The 15,209-nt window shown below is 43.6% G+C and overlaps 1 protein-coding gene across 2 annotated transcripts in view; it reads right to left on the reverse strand.

Annotated features, from left to right (window-relative positions):
* PCBD1 (pterin-4 alpha-carbinolamine dehydratase 1) overlaps positions 1 to 14,113 on the reverse strand; it is a 54,942-nt gene extending 40,829 nt beyond the window's left edge. For both annotated transcript variants that reach the window (XM_044299947.1, XM_044299948.1), the window contains exon 1: positions 13,960 to 14,113. In XM_044299947.1, the coding sequence (XP_044155882.1) occupies positions 13,960 to 13,962 (3 nt within the window). In that variant the 5' untranslated portion in view covers positions 13,963 to 14,113. The remainder of the gene's footprint in view (positions 1 to 13,959) is intronic.
* Positions 14,114 to 15,209: the final 1,096 nt, after the last annotated feature.

Consider the following 15,209-nt stretch of genomic DNA (forward strand, 5'->3'; position numbering starts at 1 on the left):
AAGTTACCACTTTGAACCGAACCCAAGATCGGGAAATGTTTTTTTATAGTACAAATTAATTTATGAAGTTAATACATACATTCTAATATTATGCGGAGCTCCTGCTCTGTACAGTATTGGATCAAAGTTTAATGCAAATCGACTTTGGATGTTTCAAACGAAGTCGATTCGATCATCACTACTATTAATCACTGATATGATGGCCCCGTGTACAAGTAAAGTCAGAAAAGCAGATATACATGTATTAATCACAAGTTTTACTGAACCTTTTCCCACAAAACATTTTTTTCAAATTTTTTTCAGTTGTGGTAACAGCACACACTTCTTAGGTCCTGAGATACTAGTTCTAAAAGAATGAAACCCTTCATGTGGAAACCCTTCAGCTGCGTGGATAGCATGAAATCACATGTATTTATCATATTTGTCCAAGCTTTGCCCAGAAAATGCAACAGGAAAAGGTTACACACAAGTACATTGTTCATTTTACCGTGAAGCTAAGTGAAAGAGACGTTTCTGTATCTTAGCAACCAGATGAAAAAATAGATACTGTTCCATTACTGCAGCAATGGCTAAATACAATGACGGAAACCTATGATTAATGGGGTATTCCATTATAAGAGCCCCTGTCTATACACAGTGTTAAAGGAACGTGTGATCAAAAATGTTATCTGCCAGTTAAAACCAAATAGCAACAAGTCTCCTTCTTTTCCAATCTGTTTTTATTTTCTGATTGTAGATTTTTTTATTCTATTCTCTGAACATGATTATAGGGGTGGCCATCTTGCCTGAGCTGTTCTTAAAAGCAGTTAGAAAGCATTAACCCCTTAATAACCGTGACATTTTCTATTTTTTCATTTAGTTTTTTTACTCCCAGCCTTCCCAAAGCCATAACTTTTTTTTTTCATCGGAGGGCTTGTTTTTTGCAGGACAAGTTGTACTTTCTAATGGTACCATTCACGGTTGCATGCAACGTAGTTATATAGTAAATTCTAAATGGGGTGAAATGATAAAAAAACACAATTCCGCCACAGTTTTAGAGGTTTTGTTTCAACAGTGTTTTACTATGCGGTAAAACTGACCTGTTACTTTCATTCTCTGGGTTAGTATGTTTACAACAATAGCACACATATATAGTTTTTCTTGTGTTTTAATACTGAAAAAACACTTTGAAAAAATAAATAAATTAACAGTTATAGGCCACTTTCACATGGCACATTGTGTACAGAGCTGTGTGAGGGCTAATTTTTTGTTGGAAAATCAGTAGTTTTTATCAATACTATCTTGGAGTGTGTATGACTTTTTAATCACTTTTTATTCAATTTATTTGTGGAGGTGAAGTGACAAAAAAAAAAAAATGGTGAATCAGCGACTTTTTTTCCCATTATGCCATTGGATAAATATTTTTATATTTTGATAGCACGGGCGTTTTATCGTGCAGTGATGGGAGCCCTATCACAGGCAGGATCTTCATAGGAACCTATCTGACACAGCCTTGGATCATTCAGGAGGACAGAGGCTGCCGCACACACCTTCCAGCTCCCTTGATCCCCGCTACCGTGCAGTACCCATTTTACCCTGAGCATCGTCTACCAAATACCATCATGCGGTGCACATAATACCCCCTAGCAGCTTCATAAACCACAGTGCAGCAGAAGACACCTTCTAAGTGCAATACACCATTTTTTCAGGGTGAGCGAACGTGAGGTCACAGGGGACAGTTAACAGATCGAGGGTTGCTAGTGGTACTCACGATTTTTAATATACCCTGGGCAGGCGTACAGCAGTGATGGAGAGGCTGGCACATAGACCCTCTGGGGCAATCTCTGGGTATAGGGACCAGGCCTGGTGGTAGGTAAGGTGCCCTGGGTGTTGTAGGTTTAGTGTGCCGGTGGCAAGATCCCTTACAGTTCGTGACGCCAGTGCCGGTAACGGTGGCACAACGATTTATTGTAGGAATAATTGAGGTACACACAGTTGTAGCGAACCAGAATTTATTTTTACTGAACAGTTCAACTATATACAGGTTTCAGTTAGTTCCATATGCAGGGTCTTGGTAACAGGCAGGCTTCACATAAATGGCAGGCAAAATCCTTGCAAGATACTCAGAGGGAATAACACTGACAGATCAGGCTGTACTTTCTTCAGATCCTGTCTGGCTTTCTCCAAGGCCCGTATGCCCTATAGCTGGCTTTATCCTTAGGTAGGGAAACCTTCCTCTGGTATAAATCCTCTTGCTGTAAATATCCTTCTGCCCTTCAGCTTTCTACTTGGCTGTATAAAATTGTCTCTGCTCTGTACTTTACAAGGTGCTAGATATCTTCAGGAGGCAACTTCTTCTCCTGGACTAACTTCTGAGCTTCACTTGCTCAGCACTTCAGGCAGGCTAGACTGCACTACTTAGCCTCCTGGACTAGACCTGACTATATATACTAGGGGGTTCCCTAGCTCCCTCTACTGCCTAGGAGGAGGAACTACACCCCTAACAGGCCTGGTACACAGGAGATAACATGACAACATACATCAAAATGCAATTCAAAATACTATAACCATGTTCCACAAAAGGTGGGGAACAACGTGACCCAATTGACCCTTGAGTAGTGCCCACATTTATGTAGTGGGACACTACATAAGCATCAGCAAATGCCACAGCACACAACAGAACACTCTACAGTAGCACCAAATATATATCACAATTAAATGTAACATACCCCCTGGGAGCACCAATACCACATTGCAGCACAAAATACCTTACGAACCGTAACACTCCACAATGGAGCACAAAGTACAGCCCAACAGTCATCAACACTTCCCATGTCTAGTACAGACCAGGGACTAACATCTCTCCAAGCAATGAGCCCAGCCTCACAGTTGGAGGCTATGTTCACAGTTCCGGTTGCACATCCTGCAGGCTTTTCCCATAGCCTGTTCCAACATAAATGGAATAACTGTCCGGAACACTGTTGGATCCCTCTATAGCTATTGGGGATCCGGAAGTGAACGGTGAAATCTGGCAGGCTGTTCACTGCCTGAACAGCCTGCCAGCATCTTTGACTGGAGACGTGAACAAGAAGCCTGAGAAGTGCTAGTCTAGATTAGAACTTGAACAGTGCTATAAACAATTGATCTAGAGCTTAGAGCAGATAAATATTAAGTCAACACAGACCCCAGAACAATTTAACTTTGCAACAAACTTTTTGTACTTGAACAGGTGGAGGGTCACTAGTGCTTTACTGCCCCTTACCTGAGAGACCTTGCTCAACTGACCTCTCTTACAGCTCCTATTCTGTCCCCCACATCACAGGCCTCAGGGCAGCCAATCTCAGGCTATGCCCTGGTCACCAATCCTTCTCACACATCCTCATACACCCCCAGGGTTGAGTCTAGTACCACCCAACCCACGTTTGCTCCACTTCAGGGTTCATGCACACAAATGTATTTTTTTCTGTTTCCGTGCCATTTTTTTATTTTTGTTTGCAGCGTGTATGTGGATCCATTGAAATCAATGGGTCTGCATAAAAAATGAAATTTACTCTGTGTGCGTTCCATTTTCTTATGTTCGTATGGCTGTTCGGCAAAAAAATAGAACATGTCCTATTATTGTCCATATTATGGACAAGGATAGGACTGTTTTATTAGGGGCCAGCTGTTCCGTTCCGCAAAATGCGGAATGCACATGGCCGGGATCTGAGTTTTGTGGACTGCAAAACAGACTATGGTCACGTGCAGAGCCCTCAGATGGACATATCTCACAGCCCCAGAAAACTCCCAAGAATTGACCCCTCCCAAGCAAAAAAGCAAGCTCAGTCTTTGTTGCTTCAGCAACAGCCTGCACAGAGCCCTGCTAGCTGCCCCTTCCCATGGATAGACTTTCTGAGCTGACCTTTCTAAAATGTCTGTTCTCCCCTGGTTCAGCTCACCATCTGCATCCTGGTTACCTTCTCCAGGCATTGCTAGCTGTTACACCTCTAGTATTAGGGGCCCTTTGTCACTCACTCCAGCCTCCAGCCCACTGCATTGAACCCTTCACTGGTCAACAACCTTCCCTGGCCTCCAGGTCATAGACATCTTGCACATCTTACAGCTACCACATATGGCACCAGAAATGCATGTTCCACACTCTGCCCCTTGGTGCTAAACACTCCCTTTTATCAAATTACTCGACCTCTTCCTGGGCCTATGTTGATGACTGTCCCCGGCAGGGTATATGCACACGGCAGTGTAGTTTTGCAGATTTTCTTGTGAATTTTTGCAAAAAAATCAACGTGTGTTACTTGTGGATTTTGATGCAAAGTCACCCTAGATCTCATCTTTTTACATTGCATATACCCTGCACTGAAAATAACAAAAATAAAAAATAAAAATTAGTATGGATTATAAAATCCATACCGCCGTTCAATTTCCAGGTGAAAAAATTTCTGCACAGTGTACATGAGATTTTGAAAATCTGGTACTGCATTATGCTTCTGGTTTTCTGCACAAAAATCCTTGCATAATACGTACCATGTGCATATGACCTTAGCTGACAGCTAAAGAAGCATTCTCGCTGACAAATAAGATTGCAATGCAGCAAGGTGCACAGTCAGTACAAGGAACATCAATACAATTTAGCATACATGCATTATATGTACATGACATGTACAAAGCACTAACAATAAAACAATAAAGTGCTGTACAAAGCACTAACAATAAAACAATAAAGTGCTGTGAAACAAATGAGAAGTTATTCAAAGTGAACAGCCTTTAATGTTTAACCTTCTTATACCTTTCTCCTGTCCTGTTGGCCCCCCATACTGTACTTTATATATGTTTAAGGCCTCATGCACACAACAGTTTTTTGCGGTCCGCAAACCGCGAATCCGCAGAAAACTGAAGCGCCGGCCCATTGTAGAAATGCCTATTCTTGTCCGCAAGATGCGGGGCCATGGAACGGAGTAGCAGATGCAGACAGCACACAGTTCTGTCCGCATCTTTTGCGGCCCCATTGAAGTGAATGGGTCCGCACCCGAGCTTCAAAAACTGCGGCTTGTATGTGGACCCCGAACAACGGTCATGTGCATGAGGCCTAAAAATGGGACAATTAAGGCCTAATTCACATGTCAGTGATTTGTCACTTATTGTGAGAGTCAAAAACACTGAATATTTGCAAACCTTTCCATTACACTCCACTCCTAGTTTTCAATCACAGTCACTGATGGAAATCACTGATTAAGGCCTCTTGCACACAACCGTATATATTTTGACATCCGTGTGCATTCCGTATTTTGCGGAGCGGAACAGCTGACCCCTAATAGAACAGCCCTATCCTTGTCCGTAATGCGAACAATAATAGGACAAGTTCTTTTTTTTGCGGAACGGAAATACAAACATACGGGGACGGAATGCACACTGAGTACCTTCTGTTTTTTTTTTGCGGACCCATTGAAATGAATGGTTCCGTATACGGCAAAAAAAACAAAACGGAGCGGACACGGAATGAAAATATGTTCGTGTGCAAAAGACCTAAGGCCTCATGCACAAGAATGTTTTTGCGGATCGGCTGCGGACCCATTCTCTTCAATGAGACTGTAAAATATGTGAACAGCACTGTGTGCTGTCCGCATTCGTACCTCCGTTCTGCGGCCTGCAAAAAAAATTAATAGAAAGTCCAATTCTCCGCTGTGTCACGGACAAGGATAGGACTGGTCTACTGAAGGCTAGACCATCCAGTCTGCAAAATGCGGAGCGCACACAGCTGGTATTCCTGTTTTGTGGATCCGCGATTTGTGGACCGCAAAACGCGGTATTGCTGTTTGCATGAGGGCTAAATCATTGAAGTGTGAACTAGACCTAAAATGAGAAGAAGTGCGGGATAAGAACAGTGGCATAATTTCTGCTATTTAGCAGTTATTTCCTCTGTCTGCAGCGATTTCATTTACATTGTCGCTCCATTCTCCTCCTTTTCATTCCCAGCATTAAGGCACTAGGATATTGGTTTTCATGGCACCTTATCTCTCCTTTCATCAGAATGACTCTTGCTCATAAAAGGAAATGATTTAGGGGTTGACTCCCAAACAGCATTTATCACTTATTGACAGAATGAGAAAAAATTTACAATCTTCAAAAGTTTGACTGCTAGGACCCCCACCGATCCTTAGGCCTCTTTTACACGAGTGTGACAGATTAAGTCCGGATGCATTCAGGATGCGTTCAGTGAAACTCGCACCATTTTGCAAGCAAGTTCAGTCCGTTTTGTCTGGAATTGCAGACAAGAATAGGACATGTTCTATTTTTTTCAGGATCGGACCTGCGGACCCAGAAGTGCAGTTTTGGATTGGGGCCGCACGAGAAATGAATGGGTCCGCGATTCCGTTCCGCAAAATGCGGAATGGAATTGCGGATGTGTGAATGGAGCCTAAAAGGGGCATTTTTTTCTCCTGGCACACATTAAAAGGGGTTATTTTTGTACTGGCACATTATAAGAAGAAGTACTGGGTGGCTATGGGGAACATGGTTACTAATATGGGCACAATGGGGGCATTATCACTATTGGGGGAGCTGTTAACACTATGCACTATGGGAGATAATTATTTCTGTTGTTGGGACATTATGTTTACACCATACTAGTATCAGGGGCTCTATTTGCTGGGTACAGTTTTCTTTTAGGTCACCATGTAGCAGTAATTATTGAAAGGGGCGCTATCTGCATGGTAATAGAATGTTTAGGGGGACTGTTTCTGCAGTATAGTATTGGGGAGCATAGTAGGCACAGTATTGGGGGTGTCAGGATAGGGTGTTGAGAAGCTGGGAGGATGATGGAAAAGTAGAAAACTAAGATGTCTGTCAAAGGGCTCATTCACACAGCTGTTGTCCCTCTGTTGCCTTATTGTGGCCCGCATACGGCGGGTCTGCAATACATGGGGTACCAGCCGTGTCCATTCACTTGAATGGGTCCGCAAATCCAGAGATGCGGTGCGGAACAGAAGCACGGAACTAAACCCTACGGAAACACTACGGAGTGCTTCCGTGGGTTCCGTTCCGTGCCTCTGCACCACAAAATGATAGAGCAAGTTCTATCTTTTTGCGAAATGGATGGATCATGGACCCCATTCAAGTGAATGGAGTCTCAATCCGCATGCGGCTGGCCCACGGTCGGTTCCTGTGCATTGCGGATCGCAATTTATGGCCCACAGAACGGGCACAGAGGGGCAAGGATGAAAAAGCCACTTGATTGTGCAGCCGTTATTATCTTCTTTCTTTTTCTTGCAGGACCTGCAAAAGGACCTGCGCTGACGTCATCGCGCTCACCACGTGGTGAGCGCTGTGATGTCAGGTCCTGCTGAATGAAGATAGAAGGTTGCAATGCGATTTTCACACAGCCCCTTTCACTTCTATGGGGCCTGCGTTGCATGAAAAACGCAGAATGTAGAACATGCTGTGATTTTCACGCAACGCACAAGTGATGCGTGAAAAACATTGCTCATGTACACAGCCCCATTGAAATGAAGAGCTTATGCACACACCAGTGAGTGCTGTCCATGGAGAACATTTGTTTTCAAAGGGGTATTCTGGTAGGTAAAGGTTTTATCACTAAAAAACAAAATTGACCTACATTCTAGGGCTTCTGAATTGAAGCAGCGGTAGGACCCCCACCGATCTGATCCTGTGGATAGGGGATAACCTTTACCTACCAGAATACCCCTTTAAAAACAAATGTTCTCCATGGACAGCACTCACTGGTGTGTGCATAAGCTCTTAAAGGGCTGTCTCAGGAAATGCATTGCTAGCATATGCCAGTGTCTGATCGGGGAAGGTCTAGGCAATCATTAGAACAGTGGCCGCAGCATTAGAGAGGCGCCATACCAATTTGTCGCCTCTGTTCATTTTTGTTTTCCACAGGACACGTGGTCCGTCCATTATCGTCAAGAGAAGAAGCAGGACATACGGGATAAATATGTTTATGGAACAAGGAAACTCTTTTACAGCATTTTTTCTCTTCTGCCTCGACTGGTTTCTGCTTTCCTATAGAATATAATGTGCACATTTAAATGTGGCCACTACAAAGTCAAAGAACATGTGATTTTCATCTTCTTCATTTCCATCATGGCCTCTTCAATAACTTCCAGACTTTTCCCCGTGTGTTTCCCATTATATGTGCATTTAGTATTGAGCAATGAGCAGACTGGTTCTCATCTCATCTTCTGCCCTGAAGCACTGGGCATTAACCACCTCATGCCCTTGCCTTTTTTGCTGGATTTGAATGGATTGTAAATTCTCATAGGCCCATGCAGTTACCAATACCTTTACATGCGCCAAAATTCTGGGTTTCATGTCATTTTTTTCTCATTTTATGAAACTAAATTGTGTATCATCTTTGTAACCACATGGCGCTCACCATATCATACAGATTGAGCCCGTTTTTTTTAGTGCAGAAACGCTGTTTATTTGCTGCAGGTATTCGCTTCGTATATTGACATGCTGCTTTTTTATAATCCACATGTCAAATTATGTGCAAATTACAGTGCAGACAGTCTCTATAATGTGTGGAGGAGATTTCTGCTACCTCAAACGCTGCAGATTCTCCGCACACAATTCCGCTGCAGAAAATCCATAGAGATTATGGTGTGTCGCCATACCCTTAGGGCTCTTCAACACGAGCGAGTCCATTGCGAGAATCATACTCCGTGTGCGAGCGTGATCCTCTGTTCTAGAATTGATGGAGAGCACGGCATTAGGCTACATGCACACAACCATATGTGTTTTGCGGTCTGCAAATTGCAGATCTTCAAAAAAAAGGATGATGTTCCATATGGCATCTGTGTTTTTTGCGTATCCGTTTTTTGGCGGATCCATTGTAATAATGCCTATCCTTGTCCGCAAAAAAATAGGACATGCACTATTTTTTTTGCGAAGCAACGGAACAGACATACTGGAGCGGACAGCACACGGTGTGCTGTCCGCGTTTTTTGTGGACCCATTGAAATGAATGGGTCTGCATCCTATCCACAAAAAAAACGGAACGGACACGGAAACAAAATGCGGTCGTGTGCATGAGGCCTTAAACTGATTTATAATGCTGTGTGCCTCTGCTTGTCTTTCTTTCTACAAGATCATAGTGACAGCTTTATGTCACTATGAGCCCCTCCGATTTTCACTGATGTGTGCTGTCCGCATTTTCTGCGGACAGCACACATATCCATCGATTTAAATGTGTCTGTTCACATTTCAGTATTTATTTTAGTGACCGTGGGTCAGTAATAAAATCACGGAGACATGCACTACTTTGATCCCTGATGTGGACCAAGCACGCCTATTGAAGTCTATGGGTCCATGAAAATCACGGACACAACACAGGTTGCCTCCCTTTTTCACTGAAGACTGATAGGAGATTCTTTGGAAATGTATTTTCAGCTGAGCAACATCGGTGAATTACAGGATGTAAAAACGGACACACTGACCATCCACGGATACTTCACAGACATCTTCACAGATAAAACACGTGCACTTTCTTTTTCACAGATGTGACACTGACACGGAAATGGGGACGAGTGCGGGTGAACACACATTAGATCCACAAGAATTTCCATTCAGACTTATGTGCGTTTCTGCACCCAATCCGCATTAAAAATCCGCAATGTCTAACAGTGGTTTTTCGTGCAGGTTTGATGCAGTTTTGCCGCAGATCTCACCCTTCGACAGAAATGGGTGAAATCGTGTATTACGGACTGTTTGTGACATTCATCGGAGGGTAAGCGATATTTACCCCTAATAGATTTCATATTAAGGCCGTGATTCCAACAGGCCAAAGGACTGCTGAAGTAAGTGATATCCCCCAGCAGCATTAATATCTATAGCCACTGCAATCTGTGTTTGTCTTTTTGGATCCGGAACAAGTGAATATATAGACTGTGGATATTGAATAGAAGATTAATGGGCTGGGCACCTTATGCCATTTAAGAGACATTATCCTCAACAGGAACAGTTAGGAGATACATTGTCATTCATTAGTATTCATCCAACCTAGGAGGTCCCATTTTTTGACAATTGCGTTTTTGTATTTATACATCTATACAACCAGGACATATATATTTTTTATTACTTTTAGAGGGTATTTTATTATATATTTTTTAGTGTATGTTGTTGTAAATTGCATGTGTTGCTGCTATCACTCCATTGCTGAGGGGGCAGTCAATAAACAATACGTTTGATGTGTACCACATAGTGAGTGCCAGTCGTCCTTTTATCTATTTTTTATATACTGTACTAGCAGAAGATCCCTGCTTAGCACAGGTACATTTAATTTATTTAATTTAATGTTTGCGTGTGTTGTTAAAAGATATCGACAGTATACACTATAACAGTGACATCTACAGTACTCCACCCCTTTAACAGTGACCTCCACAGCGGCCTTCCCCCTTAACAGTAACATCCACAGCGCCCTCCCCTTTAACAGTGACCTCCACAGCGGCTGACCCTTTATTAGTGACCTCCACAGTACCCCGTCTCATTAAGGGCTCTTTCACATCTGCGTTATAGTCTTCTGGCATAGAGTTCCGTCGTCGGGGCTCTATGCCGGAAGAATACTGATCAGGATTTTCCTAATGCATTCTGAATGGACAATCCGTCCTTCAGGATGCATCAGGATGTCTTCCGTTCCGGAACGGAACGTTTTTTGGCCGCAGCAAATAGCGCAGCATGCTGCGCTTTTTGCTCCGGCCAAAAATCCGGAACACTTGCCGCAAGGCCGGATCCGGAATGAATGCCCATTGAAAGGCATTGATCCGGATCCGGCCTTAAGCTAAACGACGTTTAGCTTTTTCTCAATGGTTACCATAGCTGCCGGGAAGCTAAAGTCCTGGCAGCCATGGTATAGTGTAGTGGGGAGCGGGGAGCAGCATACTTACCATCCGTGCGGCTCCCGGGCGCTCCAGAGTGACGTCAGGGCGCTCCAAGCGCATGGATCACGTGATCGCATGGACACGTCATCCATGCGCATGGGGCGCTCTGACGTCATTCTGGAGCGCCCCCGGCAGCCGCACGGACTCTAAGTATGCTGCTCCCCAGCTCCCCACTACTACTATGGCAACCAGGACTTTAATAGCGTCCTGGGTGCCATAGTAACACTGAAAGCATTTTGAAGACGGATCCGTCTTCAAATGCTTTCAGTACACTTGCGTTTTTCCGGATCCGGCGTGTAATTCCGGCAAGTGGAGTACACGCCGGATCCGGACAACGCAAGTGTGAAAGAGGCCTAACAGTGTTTTCCACAATAATCCGCCCCCTTAACAGTGACCTCTACAGCACCCCGCCCCTTAACACTGACCTCCATAGCAGACCGTCCCCTTAACACTGACCTCCATAGCGGACCGTCCCCTTAGCTGTGACCTCCATAGTTCCCTGTTCCCTTAAGGGTCTATTCACACATCCGTTTTTTCTTTCCTGATCTGTTCCGTTTTTTTGCTGAACAGATCTGGACCAGATCTGGACCCATTCATTTTCAATGGGTTCTGAAAAAAAATCAGACATTGTGCTGATCAGGAAACAAACAACGGACGTGTGAATGGACCCTAACAGTGACCTGCACAGCATCCCGCCCCTTTAACAGTGACCTCGACAGCATCCCACCCCTTAACAGTGACCTCCACAGCAGCCCTCCTGTTTAACAGTGACCTGCACAGCAGCTGCCCCTTTATTAGTGAACTCCACAGTACCCCATCGCTTTAACAGTGATTTCAACAATACCCCTTCCCATAAACAGTGGCCTCTACAGCAATCTGCCCCTAAGGTGGCCAGAGGTCTGGTTTTAAGCGGGGCAGTCCGGGTTTCAGATTCCATGTCCTCCATCTGGTGCAGCGTCTGGACGGACGCAGGGATGTTATTTTGACCAGCTCACTCTCAGACAGCAGCACTGTGCTGTCTGAGCATGAGCTGGAGAGAGAAAGTCACCCTCCCTCACATCCCTGCAGCTGACAGAAAATTATTTTTACCTTCATTTTTTTAATCCCTGTCGGCTGCAGAGTGTGAGGAGGCTTGTCTTAGCAGGACTTGGGAGCGTTTTTTTTTTAAGTCTGTCTTTTGATGGTGGCCTGAATGGCCACCTTACCTGCCCCTTAACTGTGACCTCCACAGCACTACACTACCTTAACAGTGTCATCCATGGCGCCCTTCCCCTTTAAAGCTGACCTACAGCAGTGAAGAAAAATAGCTGGGTTGTTATGGAAACCTGGTGTAAAACTGTGTGTATGTGGAGACTAAGGACCTGCGAGTTTCTATTGGCTGATAAGAGACATGTGACCGTGTGTATGGCAGTTGGGATATGAAGAGAAAGACCTGCAGGCTTCTATTGGCTAATGCAGGTCATGTGATGTGCCATATTTGCATTTTTTTTTTTTACTATTTTAGGAACGTTACATGCTAGAGAGCTGAGACCCGGTCTAAAACCTTCCCAGATTCCTGATGTACCTGTGTGCAAAATTTCGTGATTGTAAATGCGATGGTACAAATTCCTTTAGCGGACATACATATGCACACACATACTTACACTCAGCTTTATATATTAGATGTGTTGCGGATTTCCCCCATAGGAATACATGGTCAAAATATAAATTTTGCCCGATCCTTGTCTCCCACGCCATAATCTGTCAGGTTCAAGTTGGGAGCTCCCCATACACATTAGTGTGTCATCCAAACCCACCGTTCTCAGCAGGTTCAGCCGTCAAAATACTGACGAGTATGGCCAGCCTTGGACTTGTCATGACACTGAAGGTCTGTGTATGGCCCCGACTTTTAGAGACATGAAATATGTCCACTCCTACACACCTATTGGGGTACGTTTATCAAAACTGGTGTAAAGGAAAATTTGGTTTGGCTACTTTCACATCTGTGTTTTCCTTTCCGGTTTTGAGATCCGTCAGAGGATCTCAAAACCGGAGGAAAACGCTTCAGTTTTGTTCCCATGTCAGTGGGGACAAAACTGGACAAACTGGAATGGAATGCACTAGAACGCATTCTATTTAGTTTTGTTACGTTCCCATGCCAGATACAAAAACGCCTGAAGCAGCTATTTTGTGTGTGTGTTATGGGATACTGATCTAGACAAGATGGATCCGGCACTAAAACCATTGTAAGTCAATGGGCATTTCTTTTTTTGTGTCGGATCCGGCACTTTAACTTACAATGTGTTTCATGCCGGATCCGTATTTGCGGACACAAAATAAAACTACGTCCATTGACTTACAATGGCTTTAGTGCTGGATACATCTTGTTCATTTCGGAGACAATACAACCGGATCTGTTCTGAACAGATATAATATTATTGACCGGATGCGTTTTTGCTGATCCCCTGATGGATCCAGCAAAAGTGCAGATGAGAAAGTAGCATTAGTTGCCCATAGCAACCAATCAGATTTCACCTTCAAGTTTTCAGAGCTCCTTTGGGAAATGAAAGGTGGAATCTGATTGGCTGTTATGGGCAAAATAGGCAGTTTTGATAGATCTCCTCCATTATATACCGGCTTGTTGACTGCCATAGGGTATTGCACGTTGATAACATGTGATACCTTATACCGGTCTACATAATGAAATCAGTATTATCATTCCTCCGTGCGCACAATCTCTATTATAACTAGGCTTATTGTATTTTAATACTAGACAATGGCACAGGGAGTGATCTGCGCATCTTCTAGATGTTATACCAGTAATACAATCACAGAAAAAAGAACTGTCCCCTGTTCCCTATGGCGAAACAATATAAGAACAGTAAAATGACATTTCCTGCCATAGAAAGTCAGGTGAGGTTTATACCCAGGCTTATCATGCAGCAGTGATCTCTGGGCTGTTCATTAACTAATGCACTTTGACTTGTGTCCCTTCCATTCCCTCCATGTGTCTACAACAACTGCCCAAACAATTACATCTTCCCTCTAATATTAATAAGTACAAAATAGCAATAAAAAGCGAATAGAATCCAAAGCATTGCCTTACCATATCTACACGGATAAGCAACTGGTGGCTTAGCCGGCGTGTCTGTCACTTGCTGGAGCTCAGCTTCTGCTTCTCAGACTGGGTGTTTAGGAGGAGGGGGGTGGACTAGAAATCCGCCCATGGCAAACAACCAGGGCTGAGCTTCTCTCAATGCACTAGGAGCATAGGGTGAATCAGCACCACAGCTTTCCAGTGGATGGAGGTGGTGGCCGTGTTATTTGTGAGTGCCCAGGGCTTGCTCATCAGTAACTGGGTTAATGATTGCTGAACTATATAAACCAGAACATACTGAGCCCCACATCAGAGGTGAAAATGAAATCATGTCCTTTATAGAGCATTCCTAGTAAATGTCCAATAAATAAAATGCGACAGAAATCCCAGTGTAGCGAATACCGTACTCACAATCATGAAAAAAAAACACAATAAAATCTAAACTGGATTTTTTGTGATTCTGGAGTCAACTGCTACATAATTATTCACACGAAGAGTGTCGTGGCCACATTTGCAGTGTATTCCGAGCTTTATGATAAGGCAAAATGCTGCCATCAAGGTTCAATTAAGTAATACATTTACAGGAGGAGTAATGGAGGAACTAAACAATGTAGAGAAAATGTTCTATGGGAAAAGCCATACCAGGAAAGCTTTTTTTTTTTTTTTTTTTTTTTTAATGCAATGGCTTTACGAACTGGTAAATGGAAAAGAAAAGACACAAACAATATATTGGATCCTCCTCAGTAATGACTATTTTTAATGGTGAACGTAAATCAATATTGCTCACTTTTCCTCCCGACCGTCTCATACACATGCATTCTGACTGACATTCCTATAATGTGTACGGGCACCTTATAGGGTAGGTATTTGTGCAACTTTATTTAAAATATTGTAAATGCCCTTAGATCATTTTTTGTATTATACTTTATTTATCGATTTTACTATATTATTGCAAATATAGGCAACAGAAGGGCAGGTGCATATAGTGCTTTGGAATCTGTACGACTGTAGACCTCTGACATGTATGCGGTGTGCAGATTACATAATTCTGCAGGAACAGGTGCCAAAGTGAGCTCAGTACTGGCAGGAGCAGACATCACTGCCCCTGCCTGTGCCCACTCTGCCCTGCTGAATCCTGGCATAGCATATTAGTGCAGAGTTTCCTGTACTAATGTAAAATGCAGAGCTTTAGCTGAGCAGAGCGGGCACAGGCAGAAGTCTTGTTGTCACGAGGGTGTCAAGAGCCACGCCTGACTCCG

The sequence above is a fragment of the Bufo gargarizans genome, chromosome 6 (genome assembly GCF_014858855.1).
Source record: "Bufo gargarizans isolate SCDJY-AF-19 chromosome 6, ASM1485885v1, whole genome shotgun sequence".
In the NCBI taxonomy this organism is placed as follows: domain Eukaryota; kingdom Metazoa; phylum Chordata; class Amphibia; order Anura; family Bufonidae; genus Bufo; species Bufo gargarizans.